The 26,937-nt window shown below is 38.0% G+C and overlaps 1 protein-coding gene across 2 annotated transcripts in view; it reads left to right on the top strand.

Moving 5' to 3' along the window:
- Window positions 1-56: 56 nt before the first annotated feature.
- Window positions 57-26,937, top strand: part of LOC105010540 (AT-rich interactive domain-containing protein 5B-like) — a 66,075-nt gene continuing 39,194 nt past the window's right edge. Inside the window, exons 1-4 of one of the 2 annotated variants that reach the window (XM_010869873.5) lie at window positions 57-223; window positions 622-713; window positions 1,022-1,276; window positions 11,905-12,139. In XM_010869873.5, the coding sequence (XP_010868175.1) occupies window positions 693-713; window positions 1,022-1,276; window positions 11,905-12,139 (511 nt within the window). In that variant the 5' untranslated portion in view covers window positions 57-223; window positions 622-692. Of the gene's footprint in view, window positions 224-610; window positions 714-1,021; window positions 1,277-11,904; window positions 12,140-26,937 lie in introns of both variants that reach the window. The other variant, XM_020047668.3, reaches the window with a different exon arrangement.

Raw genomic sequence — 26,937 nt, 5'->3', positions numbered from 1 at the left:
TTCAGCATAATGGCATGCTTTATCACATTTCCATTGGCTTTCATGATGCTTGGATTTTCCAACTTCGACCAAATTTGTCTTTCAACATTTGTCATTTATTCGCTTGAAAGAACAACAGAACGTCTTTGTTCCAACATTAGACTACCTTTGAGGAAACATTTGATAGCCTTTTAGTTGTGTTGTTTCTTGGAGGCATTCAGGGAGAGCGCCTTGTATCATTACTGTGAGAAATGTTCTTTCATACAAACGATCTTTACACAGGTCCTGGAAGACATATAGATTAAAATAATAATAATAATAAAATGTATAAGGCATCGAAATATTTTCCTTAGTAAATAGCGTGAATACACTATTTAGGAAGTATCAGACTGAAGCTGTGTTAATATCATAATTATATGTTCTAACTAAATAATACAAATTGGCTTTATTTGGTTTACCTGATTGAATAGTGATGATTGTGTCGGTACAACATTATCGTTTGAAGAATTTTTATAACTCAATTCATGCACAACAACAAAGGCCATGCAATTATGCTATTTCGAAAGATTTCAATCGTTTTGTAACTGTTCTATATTGACAGCAAACAGCTTTTAAACTAAATTAAAAATAGGTTCCTTACAGGACCTTCAGCAATCCATTCAAGCCAACAAGTTTGGAGAGCGTGTTGAGTTTAATCAATTCAGAACGTCGAGATGGAGCCTAACTCACTCAAGGTAACATTATAATCAGACGCGAACGTATTCTATTTTCGCTTGATTTCAACAGTCTGTAGGCATTCCTGTGCATTTGCTGCTCATTCACAATACAAAAATGTTATTGTTGTTTTTACATACGCTATCAGAATTGGCTAACTAAATATATAGCTCATTTACGTGGTTCTAAATCAGTCCTTAAATCATATGTAGGTAGTATTTTGTGCATAATGTAAGGATTTGTCAAGACAGTCATTGTCCATGTCGTGTTGTTCTATGTTTCATAATTTAGTGAATATGAATTGCTAATTAAGTTTATTTCTCCACAGTGGGTAGGCTCATCTTGCGGTTTACACGGACCATATATATTCTACAAGGCGTATAAATTTCACCGGGACGGTAAACCAAGGATTCTGTCCCTCGGAGACTTTTTTTTCGTGAGATGTAAACCTGGGGATCCGATTTGCATAGCGGAGCTACAGCTGTTGTGGGAGGAAAGAACTACTAAGCAACTTTTATCAAGCTCAAAACTTTATTTCTTACCAGAAGATACTCCATTGGGAAGGACAGTTAGCCATGGAGAGGTAAAACATTTTGATCACACGACATGACTTACACTACCAAATTAATTTTGCTTGCAATACTTTACAATGCTAAAATAACGAGCTAGTTAAAATATATTTATACACCACTGTGTAATTGTTTGTATTATTTGGTCATTCGGTGTTCGCTACATTGTGTAACGTGAATGTATTTATGCAATTGTTGTGATAACAACGAACCGCATAATGTCTATTGGTTAAGGTGTTATTGTCTATTTAGCCTGTTTTGTTCCTCATTATCGACTCAAGGTGCAGTTCAAATCTTATCCAGCTGTGCGTGGTCGCCCGTGCACTGTACAAGGTTAATTGTATTAGGGAAGAAAATCTTTATAGTCTACCAATCCATCTTGTGTCTTTTCTATTCTGAAACATGCGGGTTCCCTTTGGTAAATAATAAAATGTTTAATTAGGAGTGTCAAATGGTGACACAGACAGAAATTACGAAATGGTTATGCCAGAGATGAGAACTCCTCGATTCACAACTAGATAGTCGTTCATCATATGACTCCTTAATAAGGACACACAGCCTATCGAAAATGAGTGCAGCTAACACGTCTTCGTTCATTTCTGTGGAATCAATCGTTTATCTAACGATAAGAAAATGTTCTGTTCGCTTAGATCTGTGTGAATTATTTTTGGCATGCTGTATTCCGAAGTAAAAACGGGTGAAATTGTAATCGGTAAATTGCCTGTTTTTATTTATTTAGATTTTTACAAATGTGTGGGTTAAAATGTGAAATGCCTGTCATTGGCGGAATGCATTGCCAAACACATCCTGTACCTTCAAAATAATAGTTCTTCCATATGTATGATCCATTCATAACTTTTATTTCCCCTATTAATTGCAAAATAGTGATATTTCTCAATGTATATTCTATGCATAACTAGAGACAACTATTGTACATTTCAATGGTCTAATCTATAGAATACAGTGTAAACTACTCAATGAAATTCGTACTTGCCAAGACCTGCTTGAAAATGCTGAACAAATACAAAAAAGGAATCAAAATGTACAACGATGATGATGATGATGATGATGATGATAATAGCAGTAAATTTAGACTATAAGACAATAAAAAATGTGGTGTTTGCTGTTACTGATAGCTAACTGAAACATCTAAACCCCTTAGCTAATTTGGTATATACAAGCATTTTCTGTAGTCATAGTGGAATGAATGTTTCCATGTATTACTTACACATTAGTGTTGTGATTTGCTTATATATTTTTCCCTTCTGGCCTGGCAATGTGATCAAATTGGAAATGCTGATTTGATAGCTGGGTCAAGCAGTAATTTTATCATTGGAATTTCTTAAATTTAATCAAAACACTTAGTGTTTCATTTGTAGTCATTGTTGACTATATATAACTTTTGAATTTCTTTTAAAATTTCAAGTGCATGCTAATGATTCTTGGTTAACCAAGCATGGGATCGAACCAGAATAACTTGGCAGTGTATGCATTGGAGAACACACGTCTTAGTCTTTGAGTCATAGCTATTGTTGAGGAAAGTTCTTTAACAATAGCTAGCAATGCTTGCTAATGTTAGCTAGCCACTGCTCAAAGAAGGGAGTGTACACTGAACAAAGCTGAAGGTGGAGTCTGCTAACGCATGTTTGTTAATAGGAGTCAGTGGCTTAGAGTCCAAATAAAAAATCTGGTATGGTTAAAAAATTTGACACAGACGGTGTTTTGTTAGCTGTAATGCAAACACACTAAAATAAGTAGGGCATGATGGGGGATGGGATAAATTGGGGCACAATGGGATGGACTACTGAATGTCAAAGCTGTTAAGAGCAAACTATCAAAACTGTTAAGATTTTTCTGAGATTTTTCTCAGAAAAATAGCAAAATGTAAGAACCTTTTGTCTTGTTTTCCATTCCTATCCCAATTTCTTAATATTTAATAATTTTAGATGAATCAATTATTTTTAAATGTTAACAAAACAACTATGCTAAACTAGATCAAAATGTCAGGAAAGTAAACTCTTATTTTAATGGGACATGAAGCGTTGCCTGTGCATTAAGCCATTGACAAGTATTTTACAAGTACAAGTTTTTATTTAAAAAAAATGCTAAATGTGGTATAACATTTTTGATAGCATTGACCTTTTAACTAGCATTGACCAAAAATAGCCTGCATAAGTTGAAATTACCTGAGGTAGAAATTCCAGAATACTAGGCTATTTTTGTTATGTGGTGATTTTCATTACCTCTGTTACATTGCATAAGTGTATGGCAGTGAGTGAATGGGCCTTTTTTGTTTTTGGCATTATTTGGTGTCAAATCTGCTACCAGTTAGCTACTAGGCTAGTCCTAGCTACAGTAATTGAACATTGGTTGTAGCGCTAACATGTATAGACGTGTGTAGTCTTTTGGACTTGTTGTATGAGTAGGGTACTCTGGGTAGGCAATGATAGCTAAACAGGTTATTTTGTAATGTATATTACCTGGTCAATCCATTCCATATGTTCATATTTTACCCTTTAAAATGACATGACATTACAACCGTTTGATCAGCATAATTTGGTGATGATTTAGCCTATCAACAAATACAAAAATTATATTCTACAGGTCATATGAGCATCTCCTAAATTACTTAAATTATATCATAGGATATCCAAAACAGTATGATGTGTAATTTTGCTTCGTCAGATAATTTTGTTGCAACGATATTACATATAGGATAAGTCAACTTGCATGTGCCATCTTTCTCAGCTCCATGGGAAAATGTTTAGAATTGCAGACAATTTGCTTCAAATGACAATTTTAATCTTATTGATGAAATGTGTAGACTTTGAATACATTGTCTTAAAATTTTTTAGATGGGAATGGCCTCAACTTTTCACAAATTCTGTGCAGTGACTGCTGAATTTCCCTATCACCATTGGCTATGCCCCCTGGCAAGCCACTGACCACTCCCACCACTTAAGCCCCATTGTGATCCAGAACAATCCTTGAATTAGCCTGTTAGATTTATTTTTTTATTGTTTATGTGGATGTATTAAAAAATATTTTTTATAACCCTACAGCTTCCTTCACAGAAAGGCTATTCAATTGGCTGTTGTATCTTTTGATTTTGACATCACATGAAATATGCCTAATTGTCATTTCCAAGTCCAAAGCTTGGAAAAATAAAGCCTGCTATAAATTTGATTCATACCAATGCAAACATAGAAACCAAATGTTCCTCTCCTGATGGTTTGCATTCTTACCCTTTGAGTAATACAGTAGCGATCATATTTCCATTTCATGAGAAGGTATTTATAGACACTGCAATGTCACTTAAACTTGTTTTCTTCATTTATCCTAGATTATCCAAATCTATCCTTTGGATTAGCCTTAAGCACAACTTGATGACTATAATTACTTTGAGTGCACTGTCTATCATTTAACACTAGTAATTTTTACTCTAACTCTTTTTAAAACATAAATATTGGCAGTTTTTAAAGTCATGCTTTATAAGTCTATTAAATGTTGTCAAATTTTGCACACACCTGATCTGCATTTCAAAGTGGTAACATCCACATATTTCCTATATGGATAGTATTATTTTACTACTTCCAGGTTCTTGAGTGTTAATAGTGGGAAATTGAAAATTAGAGAGCACAGTTAAAGGAGACTATGATGTAGAAAAATGATGGTATCTAAAAGTGTGGCATTGATGCCAACATTCTCAATTAATGTAATTTAAACTTGATTATCTGAGCAAATTGCCCTACATAGATTACATTGTTACATTCCTTTTTTATTCAAACAAGTAACTGACAGCAGTTATTACCAGAAAGTTAATGAGCTTTACTTTGACTATCCTAATATGCAAATATGCCAACAGTGTAACTAGAGACAACTTTCAATTTGTGAAATGTACTTGGTAGTATGGCCTCTGATTAATTAGTATGTCTAATACCACTTATCTATAGCACAAATGTGCACGTCATGAGCACAATAACAAGTCATTTTCTAAGTATGATAAAAATAGGTCATAAATCTCTCTGGATATCCCTTCTTGAGTTCAGTGCTCAATGTATTATGTCATTTACCCTCTGGCTTATGGTATTTGTATGGTCTTTGCCCCTCCCAGTGTATGCAGTGACAAGGCAAACCCATGTCCTACTGCTTTCACTGACATTCCTCCTACTCCAACTGAAAACGCCTCCATGCTATGTATAAAGGCATTGTGTTGTGTTGTGCACCCATTATGACAAAACCTTTTATTTGTGACTGCATTCTGTTTGTCTGGTGACTCAAGTTGAAATCTTTGCTCAGTCATTTGTTACATTCTTCTGTCTGACTACCATCATTGAAGGGGTTTAGTGAAGTCTAAATTATGGTTGTTGTACAAAAGAAAGTAATCAGCTTTTAGATAATCTCTAACCAGAGTATCCAAGTCAACTACATATTTTCTAAATACCATGTGTGATCTGGCTTTCGCCCAAACCATTGGTTTGTTGGACAAATCAGAAGTTGCGTAATTTTTTTGCAAGTCTTGTAGATAGTCAGATTTAGACTCATTGTGTAAAGAAAGTTAAGTCCATGGGCGTGGCCTAGCTTTTGGCTGGGCAAGGAATTTGGCTAGCCAGGCAAGCATTCTGTGGTCTGAGAACTGCCTTTTGCAAAACAGTCCCATGCATTAGACTAGTTATTTTTTTAAACTATTACAGTAAGTACTTTTTAAATGTGTCATGAAATGAACATTGATATGGCACAGTCTTGCCATAGATATCAGGCCTGTTGTGTAATTCCATACATGCTCTTGTCCCTCTTCTCTGCCAGAAAAGCATAGTATGGCCCATAAGGACTGCCTTCATGGATTTTGCATCTTTTTGTAGTCAGTAAGAAATACTTAGTTATGTTTAGGCCCTGACTTTCCAGTTGGCACAAAACCTGATATCTGACATCAAGACAGGTCTCTCAATGAAATTTCGTTTAGACTAGTACCCATGGGGATTAATTGGCTGGGGCTAAGCCCTTGACACCTATGGGACAAACAAAAGCCAGGTGGTATTGAGCCCCAGTAAATTTGGTTAATTTGAATTTTGCCTTCAATAATATCCAATGAAAACCGAATCCGCTAATCAACAGATTGTGACACATTAATGAAAAATAAACACTGTTGTTCCCTTCTCAATATCATGTATTAGGTAAGATATCTGTGGATTAAGTTTAGCGTCAATCACAAGCACATGGCCGCTGTGGACCCATGAGTGTGGACTGGGCTTCCAAACTGTGCATTGCCCCTATTGTGCCCACGTTTCTACTCTAGGTTGCAGCATCCTGACAGTTCCCAAGGCCTGTTGGAGTGTAGAGCTCTCTAAGGTGCGCGCATGCCCGGCCATGAAGCTCTAACATTTCTGACACACAGAAGAATGCCAGCCCGTGCAGATCCACAAAACATAAACTTCAGAGAGTTTGTCCTGTTAGTTTGCCCAATAGAAACATTAAGCAAATTAGGGTAGTATCAGAACACTTTTCAATGCAACAAACCGTAATAATTTAAACTTTTTAAGATAAGTATGTGATTTTATTTTTGGTCGAACCAGAGCACATGAATATATATCTGTCAGTCTTGGATCCAATATAAACGTGTGTCCTAGCCAAGCTAGGGCTGGATGCAAATAAACCATTTGCCACACAGGCCATCTTAGTCACTGGACTGTGTTTAAAGGCAGTAGCAAATGTAAATCAAGACCTACAGTGTGTGTTAAGGCTAGATAATTCCTTGAATATTTTACTGCATACTACTGTAGGAGTCTTCCTATTTGGAAATATACCAGTCAAACAACTATTTAGGCAGGGTCACTTTCCCTCAGTACCCTGCATACACCATCAGTATACACCAATATCAACTATATACTAAGGAAAAGTAAACTAAGGTTTTTCATAAAATGTTGCCAGTGACAAACCTGATCATGATAATAGACATACAACAATAGGAACTTTCCTGTTTGACCACATACTACAATATCATCTATGCCAATTCCTTTGATTGAGACGAGAGGAATGCTAACCCTGGATTACATTAAATAAGTCCAATATAAACAAGCTAGATTAAAACTACTTCAGCATTGAAGTATAAGTAAGTTAATAAATCTAGGGGAACCTACAATTTTTAAATCTCTGTGATACTTAGAATGCCTTTTAGTGGTTTATTTTCTAATGTCATGGGCCACTGGGTTACAGAAAGTACAACATTATGTATGTCAAGGTCTATTGTAAAAACTATTTGCAATAGCCTATTTGCTTCTGTCTGAAACGGGAACAAAGTGGGTACAGCCTCAGTGTTCACTATAATTGCATACTGAAAGTTGCACAGAATATACACTACATTTTCGCTCAGAAGATGAGACATTTGTTCTGTAACCCGAAATAATTCTAGTGAGCATTGGTGTAATGCAAACCAGAACTGTCCAGGATTGGTGGGGTGGATGTCAGACCGGGCTACCTTGCATCATCATGCTCTAGTGACTGTATGTGGCAAGGTGAGGTGACTGCAAGTTCTGGTTGATGGCTGGAGAATGTGCTCTCCTCCGAGCGTGTAGTTCACAAAGGAGCAGCGCGGCTTAGTAAAGAGATGTGCATCACAGGTCACATGAGTCAATGTTTGACTCTCCCAAAACCACTGGGAGTTGCTGCAATTAAGCAAGCCGTGATCTGCAAATTGGACATCACCAAATTTGACACATACTGCGTCTTGGCATAGCATTCTTGCTTTGACAAATTAGTGATCGGCCAAAGGTGGCTCTACAATAGTAAACTGACAATTATTAGCCTGACTATCTGTCTTTATATCTCGTTCATGGGGGACGACAAGCTTACTTTAGCCTAGTTTTAGCCTAGTATTCAATTCTGTGTGTATTAAGTATTTCGGGAAAATACACACAAGACGATATGGCGGCTCCTTTATAGTTTTAGCAGAAATCTTGATTGTCAATATTTTGCAGTCATACTAAAACACAATATGACACCATAAACAACTTTTTATCCCAGTTCGACATTCTCAGTAGAATTATTTTGCCTCATTGCCTCTACTGAGCTCTTTCTTTAGATAGCTGAGTTTGTTTTGAGACACTGTAGCCAAGGTCAGTGCTGAGGAGGAAAGATAATGAACTCATATTGTGTTTCACTTTCTCAGCCGAGTGCACCAAGGAGCATTGTTCATGTCACCATGTCCATTACTCAATTACTAATCTCCTTTTGGCCCAAGGAATTCTTGAGCTGACCCCCCGAGCCACCCGACTGAAATCTTCTGAGTTGGACAAGGGCTGTCTGTGGCACCGACTTTTAACTAAGAAAAGCCTGTCCAACCAATTTTGCCCTACAATGGTGAAACATAGGAATTTAATGTTCAAATGCTATTTAAAAAAAATAAAATAATATATATATATATATATAAAAATAAATAATAAGGAATATTGATTTTGTTATTTGTGGCCTTTGGAGATAATTAAATAATATGTAATTATGTAGGACCATAATACATCTACCTGTCATAAAATAACTGTTCTTCCAGTTAGTATGTTGCCATTCCATACATCATAATATTGTAAACATGCATACATATTTTTTATGTAAAGCAAAAGAGGGATCATATATCACCTGTATCATAAACATTTAGTGCTGTATAATCAGCTGAGGTAGCTGTAGCTTTTATTTAGTCTGTTATTGTGTCTTATAATGAAGTGCATTATTATTCTGTATACTAACAACCTTCCTTATGGATTGTTACATTTTCTTCCATTCACATTTTTTTTTTACCCATTAACTAACATACAAAAGCTTCCAGTTTTATAATTGTATACCTTTTTTGGTACTGGAGATATTAATCTTGTTTGAGGGGTGTCTGCTTTCAATACAGAAAACACAATTTCACTAGGAAAAATGTTAGTGTTAATAAGACAGCGATATGCATATGTTGTTTCTTTTACGTTAATCTTTCTTCCAAGGTCTGTACTGTAACTCTTTATGATCACTCAGTGTGGATTTAAATATGTGCTCTGGTTGTGAATTCATCATATAATTTCATAATTGCTGTTGATTGATTTGTGGTTTAACTCACAGAAGAGGTTACAAAACAGCATTGTTACTTACACTCTGACATTACTTTGCTAACTATGTCAATGAACAAGCCCCTGTAAAAGGAATAGACTAACTATTGAACTGTTTGTGTAACATGCTGTTGTGAATTGGCCATGTCAACCACAAATAATGAATACAGGGATAATTTCTGTAAATCAAAGTATTGATTTTATTTATTATTGTTTTGCCCAAAATCACCATTTTCATCTTTTATTGCTTTTACATCCTGAAATGATGTCAAAAAGTAATCGGCTTTCTTTTTATCAATAATGTCATTTTTAGCATTGGAACAGGTACATACAGTGCACATGCATTATGTCATTTTAATTTTAAATCAAAATCATTATTGTATGACTAGTAAGTCTGTGTGTTCATTGAATTAACATAATGTATGACCCTCCTGTGGGGTTAGAAATACTTTGTCTGATCTTACAAAGCATGTAGACATTTTGTGTTGATGGAATCCAGAAAATCACATTGTATGATTTTTAAGTAATTAATTTGCATTTTATTTCATAAGTATTTGATACATCAGAAAAGCAGAACTTAATATTTGGTACAGAAACCCTGTTTGCAATTACAGAGATCATACGTTTCCTGTAGTTCTTGACCAGGTTTGCGCACACTGCAGCAGGGATTTTGGCCCACTTCTCCATACAGACCTTCTCCAGATCCTTCAGGTTTCAGGGCTGTCGCTGGGCAATACGGACTTTCAGCTCCCTCAAAAGATTTTCTATTGGGTTCAGGTCTAGGCTAGGCCACTCCAGGACCTTGAGATGCTTCTTATGGAGCCCCTCCTTAGTTGCCCTGGCTGTGTTTTTCGGGTCATTGTCATGCTGGAAGACCCAGCCACGACCCATCTTCAATGCTCTTACTGAGGGAAGGAGGTTGTTGGCCAAGATCTCGCGATACATGGCCCCATCCATCCTCCCCTCAATACAGTGCAGTCGTCCTGTCCCCTTTGCAGAAAAGCATCCCCAATGAATGATGTTTCCACCTCCATGCTTCATGGTTGGGATGGTGTTCTTGGGGTTGTACTCATCCTTCTTCTTCCTCCAAACACGGCGAGTGGAGTTTAGACCAAAAAGCTCTAATTTTGTCTCATCAGACCACATGACCTTCTCCCATTCCTCCTCTGGATCATCCAGATGGTCATTGGCAATCTTCAGACGGGCCTGGACATGCGCTGGCTTGAGCAGGGGGAACTTGCGTGCGCTGCAGGATTTTAATCCATGACGGTGTAGTGTGTTACTAATGGTTTTCTTTGAGACTGTGGTCCCAGCTCTCTTCAGGTCATTGACCAGGTCCTGCCATGTAGTTCTGGGCTAATCCCTCACCTTCCTCATGATCATTGATGCCCCACGAGGTGAGATCTTGCATGGAGCCCCAGACCGAGGGAGATTGACCGTCATCTTGAACTTCTTCCATTTTCTAATAATTGCGCCAACAATTGTTGCCTTCTCTCCAAGCTGCTTGCCTATTGTCCTGTAGCCCATCCCAGCCTTGTGCAGGTCTACAATTGTATCCCTGATATCCTTACACAGCTCTCAGGTCTTGGCCATTGTGAAGAGGTTAGAGTCTGTTTGATTTAGTGTGTGGACAGGTGTCTTTTATATAGGTAACAAGTTCAAACGGGTGCAGTTATTACAGGTAATGAGTGGAGAACATGTGGGCTTCTTAAAGAAATACTAACAGGTCTGTGAGATCCGGAATTCTTACTGGTTGGTAGGTGATCAAATACTTGTCATTCAATAAAATGCAAATTAATTATTTAAAAATCATACATTTCTGTCTCTCACAGTTGAAGTGTACCTATGATAAAAATTACAGACTTCTACATGCTTTGTAAGTAGGAAACACTGCCAATTTAGCAGGTTATCAAATACTTGTTTTCCCCACTGTATGATGTTTCCGTTTACTGATGACTTGTGAGAAGACAGAGATACTGTATATAAATCTAACTACTAAAGCTTTTCTTTTTTATAGACTTGTTTTTGATTAACTCAGTTTCGTTAGCCTGGTGATACTGGCACTGTGCAAATGTAATTTGTAGGTGGAATAGTACAGGCACTCTGTGTGTGTGTGTGTGTGTGTGTGTGTGTGTGTGTGTGTGTGTGTGTGTGTATGCATGTATGCGCGTACACAGACTATATGTCTACAGAATGTCTGCATGTAAATGCTTAAATGGCAAGAAGAGGTATACAGAGAGAGGCCAGATAAACATTCAACAGTCAGTTTTTTCCAGATGGACACATCTGTCCTCCAAATTCTGCAGCTTAATAATCTCTTACTACTGCCCGATAACCAACACAGCGCCCATTATTTTTCAAAATAGAACCATATGGCAACATTTTAAAACAGATTGTCTTATATAGCTCACCCTTGTGACCATGGCAAGCCATGGCCCCATAATAATAGTAACTCTTAGTATAGCTGTAGTTTTAAGCTGTTCAGAGTTTGCACATATAAGTCCCTGTTAATACGTTATCTCTTGAACTCGCACTCACTTCTGCCAACTCTTGTTTTCTCACAGCACGAGGTAATTGCAGTTTCGGAGAAGGTGATTGTTCGTTTGGAGGACCTGGTGAAGTGGACGGTGCCAGAGTTTTCAGGATGGGCTCATGGACTGCAGGCAGCACAGCTGAAGCCCTCTGTTCTGAGGGAGCTGGGCACCAACGGGCGCAGAGAGGCCCTTCACAGATACAGGGAGAGCACCTTCACCAGTGGCCTAAACTTCAGAGACATCCAGAGGGAGAGGGCTTTGCTGGGTGAGGAAGCTAATACACGCATACATGTACATATTGTATGTACACACACACTAACTCTTTTAGATGAAGGCTTTTATTAACAGCTACTTTAGTCTGGATTATACATCACTAAGAACGGCATAAATCCAATTGAACAACTTTATGACCAGTTATTACTGGTTCTGTTCTGCGTTTTTTATTGTCCATTATGCATTTTTGGAGGACTAGATACTAGTTCTGTGTATTACTAGTTAATTCGCTCCCAACTTTGATTGTTTTAAATTGATATTGGGCACATCATATTCCTGTATTCCAAGCTTTTCTAAAGATACTGCTGTTATGTTAAGCTGAAAATATTGTTTGAATTACCTCCAAACATTTGACAATCGAATGACTGAAACAAAATGGACAAAATGTTCAAAATAAACAGGTTTATTGATGGTTGTTGCACTGATGTTCTAGTAGCTGAAGAGCTTGCTTGTTTTTACCTTTGAGTGTTGAATTGACCTTGAATATGCTGTATGTCATTTTATTCTCATACCGAAAGGGAATTTGAGAATCAATAATGGCCGTTTTGCCATTCTACTACATGAGGAATCAATAGTGTGTGTGCATGCGTTTGTCAGTGCTTCTCTGTAAAGACTTGGTGTAATGATGATTGTGTATTGGACATGGCAAGAAATATTGGAAGGATAAATACGCCGTTTAGATTTATTTAGTGTCAGTCTGTTTTGTCACCTACTAATATTGTATGTCTTTTTGGTGCTAATGAATGATGTAGACGTTAATGACTCCATCAGGCTGTGTGTAAAAGCACTTGTCCTTTCAATGGAGTCTCTCCTTGGCTGCTTTCTGAATGTGCTGGGTCAGGAGAACTGCCCTGGCTGGGCACCAGCAACGCTTGCACTGTGGCATGTTTCATCGCTTGCTTGCTGTTGTCTTTCAAATGTTAAGAGATGAATTCCACAAAAGTACTATTCCAGTGAGCTGTGGGACAGGGTAAGACTATAGCTGTGACAAGCTGACATTTAAAATATAATATGAATCAAAAATACTATTGCAAGCATTTCTCTTGTGTCCTACTGCTGTCTGTTTTGTTAGAGCTTCTGACAACTTTTTGGATTAAGGATATATAATTTATTACCCAATAAGTTTCTGATTATTTGAAAGAGCTTTTTCCTGTTTGCTCAGTCCTATTCATAACATAAGAGTTAGATCTATTAGCTAATTGTTGATGTAAATGTTATTTACATATCTCCTATCTCTTTAAACATTATTAATATATATGAATATCAATATATTAATATTGTAGTAATCTATAGTAGGATCAGTGTTTGGTTCTTGGTGATATAACAAACTATGCTACCTATGTGCTTTCTTCACAAAGGATAGAGAAACAGAGGTTCGAGAACCAGTGCCCTTGCCTTGGCTGCTATAGTGCAGCATTGACCAGAGTGATTTTTAATAGTGAGTGAGTGGTGATGTCTGTTATAAGTGCCATCTTGGGGGAAAAAATGAATTGTTTCCAAGGCTTTCCACATACTAGAGTGCTGTTCAGGGTTAAGACCAATATTAAATTTATCTGGTTTTGCCACTTTAAAGGAACATATTCTACTATACAGCCTTAGCAGGGAAAGTTTACATTGATGTCCATCCTTCGCAAAAAGAACTGACACAATTTCTTGCCCTTTCGAAATTGGTTTCCTCTTGTTCTATTCCAGTGGTCTGGACAGGAGACTAATAGATGTTGTGTAAAGGCTCCTACCGAGTTAATGCACATAGAAGTACGTGCTAGCATGTGCATGAGAGGACCTTTATTTTGTAGTGAACCACTTTTGCTCACAATGTTCCGTTGCCGGTCCAACTCCCATTAACAAGAGGGTAATACCATCTATTTGTAAGAAAAATGCTAATCCTAAATGCAAAGGCAACAGTTTTGGCATTTAGTCCAGTGACTTAGCCCACCATCTTGAATCCCTCTATAATATACAGTGGGGAGAGCAAGTATTTGATACACAGCCGATTTTGCAGGTTTTCCTACTTACAAAGCATGTAGCGGTCTATTTTTATCATAGGTACACACAGGTAAAAATCCAGAAAATCACGTTGTATGATTTTTAAATAATGAATTTGCTTTTTATTGCATGACATAAGTATTTGATCACCTACAAAGCAGTAAGAATTGCGGCTCTCACAGACCTGTTAGGTTTTCTTTAAGAAGCCCTCCTGTTCTCCAATTCATTACCTGTATTAACCGCACCTGTTTGAACTTGTTACCTGTATAAAAGACACCTGTCCCCACACTCAGTCAAACAGACTCAAACCTCTCCACAATGGCCAAGACCAGAGAGCTGTGTAAGGACATCAGGGATAAAATTGTAGACCTGCACAAGGCTGGGATGGGCTACAGGACAATAGGCAAGCAGCTTGGTGAGAAGGCAACAACTGTTGACACAATTATTAGAAAATGGAAGAAGTTCAAGATGACGGTTAATCTCCCTCGGTCTGGGGCTCCATGCAAGATCTCACCTCGTGGGGCATCAATGATCATGAGGAAGGTGAGGGATCAGCCCAGAACTACATGGCAGGACCTGGTCAATGACCTGAAGAGAGCTGGGACCACAGTCTCAAAGAAAACCATTAGTAACACACTACACCGTCATGGATTAAAATCCTGCAGCGCACGCAAGTTCCCCCTGCTCAAGCCAGCACATGTCCAGGCCTGTCTGAAGTTTGCTAATGACCATCTGGATGATCCAGAGGAGGAATGGGAGAAGGTCATGTGGTCTGATGAGACAAAAATAGAGCTTTTTGGTCTAAACTCCACTCGCTGTGTTTGGAGGAAGAAGGATGAGTACAACACCAAGAACACCATCCCAACCGTGAAGCATGGAGGTGGAAACATCATTCATTGGGGATGCTTTTCTGCAAAGGGGACAGGATGACTGCACCGTATTGAGGGGAGGATGGATGGGGCCATGTATCGTGAGATCTTGGCCAACAACCTCCTTCCCTCAGTAAGAGCATTGAAGATGGGTCGTGGCTGGGTCTTCCAGCATGACAATGACCCGAAAAACACAGCCAGGGCAACTAAGGAGGGGCTCCATAAGAAGCATCTCAAGGTCCTGGAGTGGCCTAGCCTAGACCTGAACCCAATAGAAAATCTTTTGAGGGAGCTGAAAGTCCGTATTGCCCAGCGACAGCCCTGAAACCTGAAGGATCTGGAGAAGGTCTGTATGGAGAAGTGGGCCAAAATCCCTGCTGCAGTGTGCGCAAACCTGGTCAAGAACTACAGGAAACGTATGATCTCTGTAATTGCAAACAAAGGTTTATGTATGACAGTTTATTACTGTCATAGACCTCCTGCTATCCTCCCTGTTCAGCGCCCTTCTTGCCTGAGAAACCGCATGTTCCAGACCTATTCAATTTAGTGCCATCTTCTCCATTTTCTTTTATAACAGAATTTGGTGATTTTGAAGAATCTTATTCCAGATTTGCTTTGAATGTTCCTTCATCTTCAGGATGTAGTTTTTGTTAGGAATTGTACTAACCAACAGTGGGACCGTACAGAGAATGCCCTTAACTGCACACAGGTGGACTCCAATGAAACTAATTGTGTGACTTCTAATTACAGTTTGTAGCACCACAACATATTTCCTCGTGTTGTTGCAAAAGGGGTGAATATTTATACATTTTTTTTGTTTTATATTTGTAATCACATTGACATAATGGATTTATTTGTGGTGATCAGTGGTAAAAACTCATGATTAAATCCCTTTTGATTTTTCTGTCCTACAAATGGAAATTAGCTGTGCACATCTGGTGAAATGCATCACTTCTCACCTGCCTGAATAAACCTTTATAAATAAATGAGAAAAACTAGCAGCTAGACAATTCAGACCAATGCTTTGAAGCAGTTCCTTGCTTTTTGAGTTCTTCTTGCTTTGCCAGAGTCACTGAGTTTGTTTCAAATACAGCCCTGCATCCCCTCCATCACACAGCTACTGTTGTTGATGTGCAATACAACAACTTTCCACTGTGCATAAGGAATGGGGGTCAGGTGGGCATTATTTAAAAGCTCATTATATTGTAGGTTATAAAATGCCATCTCAGTGTTAGGCATTCACAAGCACTTCAGACCGATTGTAATTTTGGTGTGCAAAATGACATATGAGAGCATTCAGGTGTTTAAGTGGCAATTCTTTTCCGCCTTCTAATAAACAAGATACTTCATAGAACCAGGTTTACGTGAGTAACCACTGATATCTGTTTATTTGTGATGTACAGAGCCTGTTCTGCACGAATGTGGGGCTGACATTTGAACAGACTGATTAGTCATACATAATTATTGCATGATTTTATGAACTTCCTAATAGCGTTCACAATCTCATTTCAGTCACTTAAAATTAGGTTTGGGTGATAAATACAATTTATTTACTTAAGTCTCCACTCTGTTCGAATTAGTGACTAGAGAATCTCTGGAGGTCTTAAAGTAACCATTTGAGCCTCTTTGCAAACAGATCCAAAAGTAAGTCCCAAGGAGGGAGTTTCCTTTTCTAAATAATACAAACGTTACAATTGAACCTACATTTCTGAGGAGAGGGAGTGCGGGAGACAATTAGCAAAGGGCACAAGCAACGAGCAGCTTTATAGTGCTGAAATGTGATTCGGCAGCAGAAAGGGAAGTTGACAGAAAATGGTGCTGAATGTAATTTGAGTGGATATACTTAATTTTAGTCATTGACTGAAATAAAGTAAACACTAAAAACACAACTAGCCTTATGCTGAAAAAATTTAAGAGATGAAGATGAGAACCACAAATCATATTCAAGGACTTGTGTCCCAGAAAATAATGGTATATGTACTGCATATAATGTACTATATTTCATTCTTCCATTTCTAGTCTAAGAATCTCATTCCCCTACCTTTTCAAACTTTCATTTAATTATATGCATGCTTTAGCTGTAAACTTACTAAGACCACTATGCTTGATTGAATTTGCTGTTTTGTATTCTAGTGACAGGGTGCCTGTCTGTATTTACTTAAACCATTATTTCATCAAAACGTGTTAGGAGAAAAACATTTCACTGTTTTTCGGTCAGTAGGTGGTTGTAACACTGGACCCATAGGCTGACAGTCAGACACTGGACACCTAGCCTGACTGTCAGAGGAACACTGGACACCTAACCTGACTGCTATCTAGACAGTTGACACATTTGCAACAGGTGTCCCTAATTTGAGGCAGGCCCTGTGATTGGTGCTGTAATTTGTGGCGTGTGCCACACAGCAACAGTAGTTGTTGTTGTTGTTGTTATTATTGTTATTATTATTATTATTATTATTATTATTATTAAGGTGCAGTTGTACAGCTTATTTGCTATGTTTCAAAACATTTGGAAAATGTTAACGTTTCATAAATTCATAGGAAGTCTTTCAATTGCCCCTGATGTATCTTGTAATAAGATCCTGACTGAATTAATACATTTTAACGTTGCCCCCATGCCTAGCTGTTTGGACTTCTTGCCAGAAGAAAGCCTCTATTCTCATGAGTTATAAATGTCAGAACTAGCTTCTATGGTCAGATGGATTGTCTGTGTGAGAGTGGAAGCTTTCATCTGGCAAGATGTCCAAATAGCTTGCTGACACAGAGGTGATGTCTAATTGTAGTTTTAGAGACTTTGTGACCCCTAGATACAGCCAACCTCTGCAATTCTCCAAGCAGTGTACAAATAATATTGAAATATTATCCAAGCAATACAATACAATTATTGTCAAAGGCAGTATGAATGATATGTATATTTATCTATTTTTGCCTTGACTCCACCACCATTGTAATGCTCTGTTTTATTTTGGCGCTGAACCAATTTATGGTTGGGGAAAGTCTACTAATTTGTGTCATTTCTATTGAGGGTTTACAATGAACACAAAGATATTTCCCACTTACAGTGATAGTTGTAGACAGTAACCAATAGGCTTTTGTGGCTATTTTGGCATAATGTAGGCTTCTGTAAGTGTCTTATTTAAGTATTTTCTTATTCTGTTTTCTTGTTATGATGATGTTTTGATGTTTTCATTTGAGTATTTGTTTTTAATGCGATTGTATTTTATTTTGTCTTTGAGAAGCACATTGAATTGCCTCTATGTATGAAGTGTGCTATATAAATAAACTTGCTTGCTTATCAACAAATCCAAAATCCCATAATTTCACTAAGAAATTCCTTTTGTTAGAGTATCCTTTATTTCTGGTTCAATGGACACATACACCGATCAGCCATAACATGACCACTGACAGGTGAAGTGAATAACACTGATAATCTTGTAATCATGGCACCTGCCAGTGGGTGGGATATCTTAGCCAGCAAGTGGACATTCTGTCCTCAAAGTTGATGTGTTCGAAGCAGGAAAATGTGCAAGTGTAAGGATCTGAGCGACTTTGACAAGGGACAAATTGTGATGGCTAGACAACTGGGTCAGAGCATCTCCAAAACTGCAGCCCTTGTAGGGTGTTCCCGGTCTGCAGTGGTCAGTACCTATCAAAAGTGGTCCAAGGAAGGAAATGCGGTGACCCAGCATCTCATTAATGCATGTGGGGAGCGAAGGCAGGCCTTTGTGGTCTGATCCAAGAGACAAGCTACTGTAGCTCAAATTGCTGAAAAAGTTAATGCTGGTACTGATAGAAAGGTGTCAGAACACACAGTGCATCACGGTTTGTTGCAAATGGGGCTGCATAGCCACAGACCAGTCAGGGTGCTCATGACCCCTGTCCACTGCTGAAAGTGCCTAAAATGGCACGGGAGCATCAGAACTGGACCACGGAGCAATGGAAGAAGTTGGCCTGGTCTAATGAATCACGTTTTCTTTTACATTGCATGGATGGCCGGGTGCGCGTGTGTCGCTGACCTGGAGAACATATGGCACCAGGATGCATTATGGGAAGAAGGCAAGCCAGTTGAGGCAGTGTGATGCTTGGGTAATGTTCTGCTGGGAAACCTTGGGTCCTGCCATTCATGTGGATGTTACTTTTACACGTACCACCTACCTGAGCGTTGTTGCAGACCATGTGCACCCTTTCATGGCAACGATATTCCCTGATGGCATTGGCCTCTTTCAGCAGGATAATGCTTCCTGCCACTAAGCAAAAATGGTTCAGGAATGGTTTGAGGAACACAACAATGAGTTCAAGGTGTTGACTTGGCTTCCAAATTTCCCAGATCTCAATCCAATCGAGCATCTATGGAAAGTGCTGGACCAACAAGTCGGTTCAATGGCGGCCCCACCTCGCAACTTACAGGACTTAAAGGATCTGCTGCTAACGTCTTGGTGCCAGATACCACAGCAAACCTTCAGAGATCTAGTTGAGTCCAAGCCTTGATGGGTCAGGGCTATTTTGGCGGGAAAAGGGAGACCTACACAATATTAGGCAGGTGGTCATAATGTTATGGCTGATTGGTGTAAACATACATACATGCACACACAATTGGGTCCAGAAATATTTGGACACTGACACCATTTTAATAATTTTGGCTCTGTACAATGGATTAAAAATGAAAAAACTTAGATGCAATTGATGTGCAGACTTTCTGCTTTAATTCAAGGGGTTGAACAAAAATATCATATGAAACGTTTAGGAATTGCAAACATTTTCATATAAAGTCCCCTTATTTCAGAGGCTCAAATGTAGTTGGACAAATGAACAGAATCATAAATAAAAAAAAAATTTTTTAACATTTTTAATTCATTGTCGAGAATCCTTTGCAGGCAATTACTGCTCGAAGTCTGGAACGTATGGACATCACCAAATGCTGGGCTTCCTCCTATGTGATGCTTTGCCAGGCTTTTATTGCAGCCGTCTTCAGTTGTTGTTTGTTTGTGGGTCTTTCTGTGTTAGGTGTTGTCTTCAGCAAGTGAAATGCATGCTCGATCGGGTTGAGATCAGGTGATTGAGTCAGCCATTGCAGAATATTTCACTTCTTTACCTTTAACTCCTGAGTTGCTTTCACATTATGTTTTGGGTCATTGTCCATCTGTAAAATGAAGTGCCCTCCAATCAACTTCACAGAATTTTGCTGAATCTGAGCAGACAGAATATCCCTATACACTTCAGAATTCATCCGGCTGCTTGTCTTCTGTCACATCACCAATAAACACTAGTGACCCAGTGCCATTGGAAGCCATGCATGCCCATGCCATCACACTGCCTCCATCATGTTTTACAGATGATGTGGTCTGCTTCGGATCATAAGCCATTCTAAGCCTTCGCCATACTTTTTTCTTCCCATTATTCTGGTACAGGTTGATCTTTGTTTCATCTGTCCAAAGAATACTGTTCCAGAACTGGGCTGGCTTTTATAGATATTTTTTTTGCTAAGTTTAATCTGGCCTTTCTATTCTTGAGGCTTATGAATGGTTTGCACCTTGTGGTGAACCCTCTGTATTTCTGCTCGCAAAGTCTTCACTTCATGGTAGACTTGGATAATGATATGCCTACCTCCTGGAGAGTGTTCTTTACTTGGCTGGATGTTGTGAAGGGGTTTTTCTTTGCCACGGAAAATATCCTACGATCATCCACCACTGATGAAAAAAAAGTACGGCCATGGACGTCCAGGCCGTTTTGGGTTTTGCGGAGCTCACCAGTGCGTACTTTTTTTCTCAATGTATCAAACTGTTGATTGGGACACTCCTAATGTTCCTGCTATCTCTCTGATGGATATTATTTTTTTGCAGCCTAAGGCTGGGTTCACAGCAACAGCTCCCAAATGTGAATGCTACACCTGGAATTAACTCCAGACCTTTTACCTGCTTTGATGAAGAAATAACGAAGTAGTAGCCCACACCTCACTCAAAAGCTGTTTCATGGACGTGTGTATCTATATAGATATACAGTGGAGAGAACAAGTATTTGAAACACTGCAGATTTTGCAGGTTTTCCTACTTAAAAAGCAGGTAGAAGTCTGTCATTTTTATCATAGGTACTCTTCAACTGTGAGAGACGGAATCTAAAACAAAATCCTGAAAATCACATTGCATAATTTTTAAATAATTAATTATTAGTATTTTATTGCGTGCACAGATGTCACAAAGCACTAGCTAGATGTGTACTCATTACTATTGGTACTGTCTGAGGTGTTGTTTTTCGACAGCTGCCATGTGGAATAGTTTTGTTGTTGTTGCGAAATCCAAGTTTTACACATTGACGAGGATAGTGGTCACACCATGGCATTAGCTGAACTGTCTGAAAAGGCTGTGAAGCTAAAAAATCAGCATTTTACTGTAGTTATTGGCCATTATTGTGGTTTGATTGTTGGTGGGTGATTAAGATGCTTAACTAACATGTCAGGTGAACATTACTTAGATTTTATATCAAGTTTACAGGCACTTTAAATTTCAATATTTTAATGCATACAGTCTTATATAGTTCCAAATGTTTATGCAGACATACAATAAAAACAAGTGTATAACTTTAAACTAAATTATTCTGGTCATATTGAATATACATATGATTATTTGTAATGTAGATGTCTATTATTTTCTATACTGTAGGAGGAAATAAACCACAACAAATGTATTGTGATCTTATAGATTTGATTTTTAATGAAAGTATGTGTTGTTGTTATGCATATTCTTTGTGTATTACCATGCAATTTCGCCAAACAAATTCACCAACTAAACAATGCTTTGAAGTAATTCAATGGAATGTCCTATTGATTGTGCAACTCGGATAACAGCGGGTCTTGGTTTATGGGCATGTCCTCTTCATTATTTCAGACCTGTTGGAGAGAGAATCACAAGCTGTTTTTCCCTCACTGATCGGCTCATATCATTAATTCCCTTATGACTGAAATTTGGCCAGAAGCCAAAGAATTCTAAATCTGTAAGCAGTAAATTGTGTGGCGGAGTGGAACAATCTATTAGATGCAGCTAGCGTTTGAGCATGCCTCGAATTTGAATGGGCCAGAAGAACACGTCCTAGCAAGCATGTGTTTTATAATCAAATTTGGATTCCAATAGCAAAAATGTTTCTCTTCACAGAATTTTCTTTCAAAATGTCCGATAAATGTTTGTGTAATATCCAGCTGTTTTCCTCCCGTGTGCTCCAGGGGGTGAGCGGCTTTGCTAGTGAACTGTTAAACAACGAGTGTTGAACCCAGGGGTGACCTTAAAGAGGAAATGAAGGGTTTTGTCTGTCCATTAGCTGGCTCTGAAACAACAGCCCTGTTATTGATGTCTCCTATAACATGAAAGGCATCCCAAACAGACATCAACACACATGCTATGGCATAGAGCGACCATTATTCCACAAACAAATTCCCTAATCTATTTCTCTTTATTGGATTTGTTTTATTAAAGTTGAGCTGGGAAAAAAAAACTATGAAAATACTGTATATATCAACACAAACACACAGAAGCACACTTCCCCTTATCATAGAGACATTATTAATTTCAACCTTAGGGCATTCACTTTGTTTGCTAATGTACATTACATATTTTATTGCATACAGGGCCGGATTAGGTATATCCATGGGCCCCTAGATATCATATGATAGCAGAAATAGATAACGTATGATACGTTTTATTTCAGTCTCAAGGCAGAATGTGAATTACAGCATTAGACAAACTATAATAAAGATGTATTTTGAATTGCATGAACTTAGCAGTTTTGCTTGAATATTCATGTGTATACAGTGTATTTATATGCACACTAAACAAAATTATAATAGACAAACTGGAATTCAATCAGATCTGCACTGCGGATTACACTGCAAAATATGTTTTACCATATTCAATGCAAATTAACAATCTAGATTTTGTCAGTGTGAGTTTGTTAGTGCTGTTATACTCAGATTAAATGATTGCCTGCATTGTTAATGAAAGGTTAAATAATACGGCAACCCGGGTCAAAAAAATACGCAGTATTTGGGAACTGTCTTGAATAATATAAAAATGTAAAATGTTATTTTGCATGTGAAAATGATTGCCAGTTGTGTATATTTGGGAAATACCTTTTGTAGGGAGTAGAGGGGTTAAAGAGAGAATTCCCTTTTGAGAATCTGCATATTGAACATATTTTGAATGAGGTCACTTTCTTGTAAAGTAATTTTTTTTCCTACACTTTGGACAATTTGAGCAATTTATTGTTGTAAATGTATTAAAATGTGTGGTACTTCTCACACAGATAAAATGAAAAGCACACTGTGGGCCCAGTTCTTAGACACAATAGTTCACAGACTCTTTTCCGTCCTGCTGTCCTGGTAGTTATTTCATTTCCGTCCTTTGTGTTTTGACCAGTTGATAGATCAGTTTTATTTTATTACACACCACTATTTCCTCCAGTTATTTCTGTGAAAACAAACTCAGAGAAGGAGAGTGAGTCATTGTTATTATTCAGTTACCAGAAATATATGTTCCAGAAGTTGGTCTTACAGTGATCTGTGTACATTTTTAATTGTACTACATGTACTTTATATTAAACAGCTCCAGTTGGCTTAGCCTATCTACTGTTTATTTTAAGCTTCCCTGTACAGATCTGCTGATATGAGAAGTTCTCACATAATGACAGGAATTCACAATGGGCCCTGTTGAGTGACGTCCCACCCCCTTCTCTCTCAATATAGTCCTTAGAATGGGAAACATGCATGTCCTGAATAGCATTCTCCCCCTTCCATTCTGTCCCTAAATGGATCATGTTAAATCATTTTTTATTTTTATACTCTATGCCCTTAGTGATCCGCCATAATTTACAATAGGGGTTTTAAGGAAATATACACAGGATGTTTAATCAGGAATGACATGTAATTCCCTCTGACCCAATTCCCAATCTTTAGATATGTTTTCTTCTCTTCCCCTGGAAACCTTAGCTTGTATTGGAACTCTGTGTCCCATTAAAGCTACCCCAAAATCAGGCCAGGAATTCAGTCACAATTTTTATGATCCAAGATCACAGCTGCTCGACTGAGTTTGTGTCAAACAACAGCACATGACAAATGGAGAGGCTGTCTCATCAGAAGACATGTATATTATCACCTGGGGGAAAAGCCTTTAGACTTAAACATAGTGGAATTAAATGGCTCAGATCTTCCCTGGCCTTCTTTTCATCCTACAAACTAGTTATTTACACTGATAATCTCCTTTAGGCAAGGTTTTCTATGTAACAGTCTATCCATTGTTAGTAATTTGTGAATGAGCAGAAGCTCCACAGTGTAGTATCTGGATTAGGAAAGGCAAACAGAGCTATTAATCTCACAGGATTAATAAAACAAAGTCAAATGTACACAGTTAGGGGCTGTTTATCACAGACAATAGAACTTGTCTGCGAGTTCTTTAAAATCTCTGTTTCTGCAGTCTTGTTCCTACCAATATTACCTCACTTGTATAAGCAATTATGGGTCTCATGTTTAGAATATGATTGTAGTGATGCATGGTTGAAGCTATAATTTGTTTCAGGCACAAACGACCTCTGGAACATTTGGATGCTGGTCTGTTTGTATCAGCTATAGTCTGATAGTCAAAGGAACCAATTTGGCGCAAGGAGTTCTGAATAATTTCATCATGTATTACAGAGCCTATTAAATGCAAACTTTTCAATCTAGCAATCAATAACGCAGACAGCTTACACTGGCCCCATGCCAATGACATTAGAGCTCCTAGTGCTTGTTGCTATGGAGCATAGCCCGCTTAGGGGAAGGAATGTTTAATGTAATAGAATCACATAAATCAACTCAGGGAAGTGCTTGTGTTTTTTTTGTTTTCTAAATCATTTGAGTATGTTTTAGATTTTTTTTAAATACGAGAACATCTGTAACCAGAGAACAGTGTCGATTAATAGTGCTCGTCTTTTTTCTGTACAGATATAGCTGGCCTGCATATATATATTTTTATTGTGCCGCACACTTGAATAATTTGAGGTGAAAATTATATAAACGTTTCTTTTGTCGTCGTCCGGCCCCCCCCCCCCCCCCCCCCCCCCCCCCCCCCCCCCCCCCCCCCCCCCCCCCCAAAAAAAAAAAGCTAGAACAGAAAGAGGCACTTTAGTGCTTTTAGATAATTAAGAACAGGAACCAACTTGCAGAGAGGGCAGCCTTCTGCTGCCCTTCATACAGTTTAAATAGAATTTCCTCTGGGTGTTTGTGCCCTTTTGTGAGAATACCATTCCCTTTGAAGGCTTTAAAGACATTCCTAGTGAATATAACAGGGACTAATAGTTCTTCAAGGGCTGATCTGAACCGGGAAATGTTTTGCTGCAGCTGATATTATGGGCTGTGAAGAGACAAGTCAATACTTGTGTAACGCAGCAGTGGTGATTGAAGCCTATTGAATCATGGTGGATACATTATGTGTCATGAATATGAAGAGTTTCAATGTTTTCTTCCCTAGGGGGAAGCAAGTTATTACTAAAATGTGATTGCCTTTTTGTATTCCGTCCAATGTTTATTACAGGTTACAGATGCCATGCTTTTTTGGTTCAATAAAGACAAACAGCTTGAGAGCCAGCCTGCATATGGCTCTCTGTTACGTCCTTTATATGAAAAGCGTAGATGCTGCAGGAAAGAGAGGCGGATGAATCAGAGATGTGTTATATATTATGAAATGAGTCTTGGATAAATGGAAACCGGGCAACCTCTGAAATCAATACAGAGCTGAACAGTGAAAAGGCAGTGGATGGAGAGCGAATACAAATTAGTCTGTTCCCTAGTTTATCCACATTGAAAAAGCATCACATTTATCTTTTGATATCAGTGCATTACCTACTTCTAAAACAGATATGAATGTTATGTTATTGCCTCATACGATGATTACTTCTCACCAACACCTCAACATTAAGCTACAGTAAATTCCTGGGCTGGTTAGATAATGTGGAAATGATGACAACAGCGGAATTCACCCGAGTGAATGATTTAGGACAGAGTGACTGACTTAGCAACATTTTTTTTAGAGTTTTTAGTATTTCAGTGAACAGAAGTTCACTTGTTTTTTTTTTGTCTGGTGTAGTGAATTTAAGCTTGTTTGGAATGTAAGCCATGATGTTTAGAACATGAATGTTGTTTATAAATGGGTTTTAGACTAGTATAAAGTTGTTTTCTGAATGTTATATTTTAAAGAATCAATAGCATTGTCTGGAGAGGTGAAACTCAAAAATACTAATTGCCTATGATGATGCAAGAAAGCAGTGATATTATAAATAGTAGGCCTATATCCCAGATTCATCAAACTTTGTCTTGATTTGCATTGGAATAGGAGTTTCAACATTATTGCCTGAATTTCTTATTCAGACTATAATTCATTTACTGTATATTTATGGTTAAATTGTATATTGGGTTTTGTAAACCTTATGTCACTATTTGATTGATAACCTCAAGGTCACATAGATGTACATGCACATGTGTGCAGGCATTTAAGCTAGGGGCACTAGGTTCCTTAGTTCCAGCCCTACCTCGCTACTTTGCATCAATTTATTTTTGTTGTTTGCTCTTTGTGGTTGTTTTTGTAGCACTTTGTGACAACTGATGATGTTAAATGGGTATTTTAAAATGTATTTGATTATTAATTAAAGTGTCCACATTGGATGAACAACTTATGTGGACACTTGAATTAATACTTCATAATTATTAGATGTACTTGTGCTCTTTAATGCACGTACTTGTGCCTAGGCCTTTGTACAAGCATATGTCATGATTTTGGACCTTTCCTATTTACATGATATTTACTTTTTAATCATTTAGTAGACACACTTATCCAGAGCAACTCAGTTATTGGATGCATTTTTAGATACATTGCTAGGTAAGGACATTCTGCTCATTGAATTTATCAGCAAAGGTATTTGC

The sequence above is a fragment of the Esox lucius genome, chromosome 6 (genome assembly GCF_011004845.1).
Source record: "Esox lucius isolate fEsoLuc1 chromosome 6, fEsoLuc1.pri, whole genome shotgun sequence".
Lineage (NCBI taxonomy): Eukaryota > Metazoa > Chordata > Actinopteri > Esociformes > Esocidae > Esox > Esox lucius.
The sequence above is the reverse complement of the archived record's forward strand: the minus strand, read 5'-3'. Positions and strand labels throughout refer to the sequence as shown.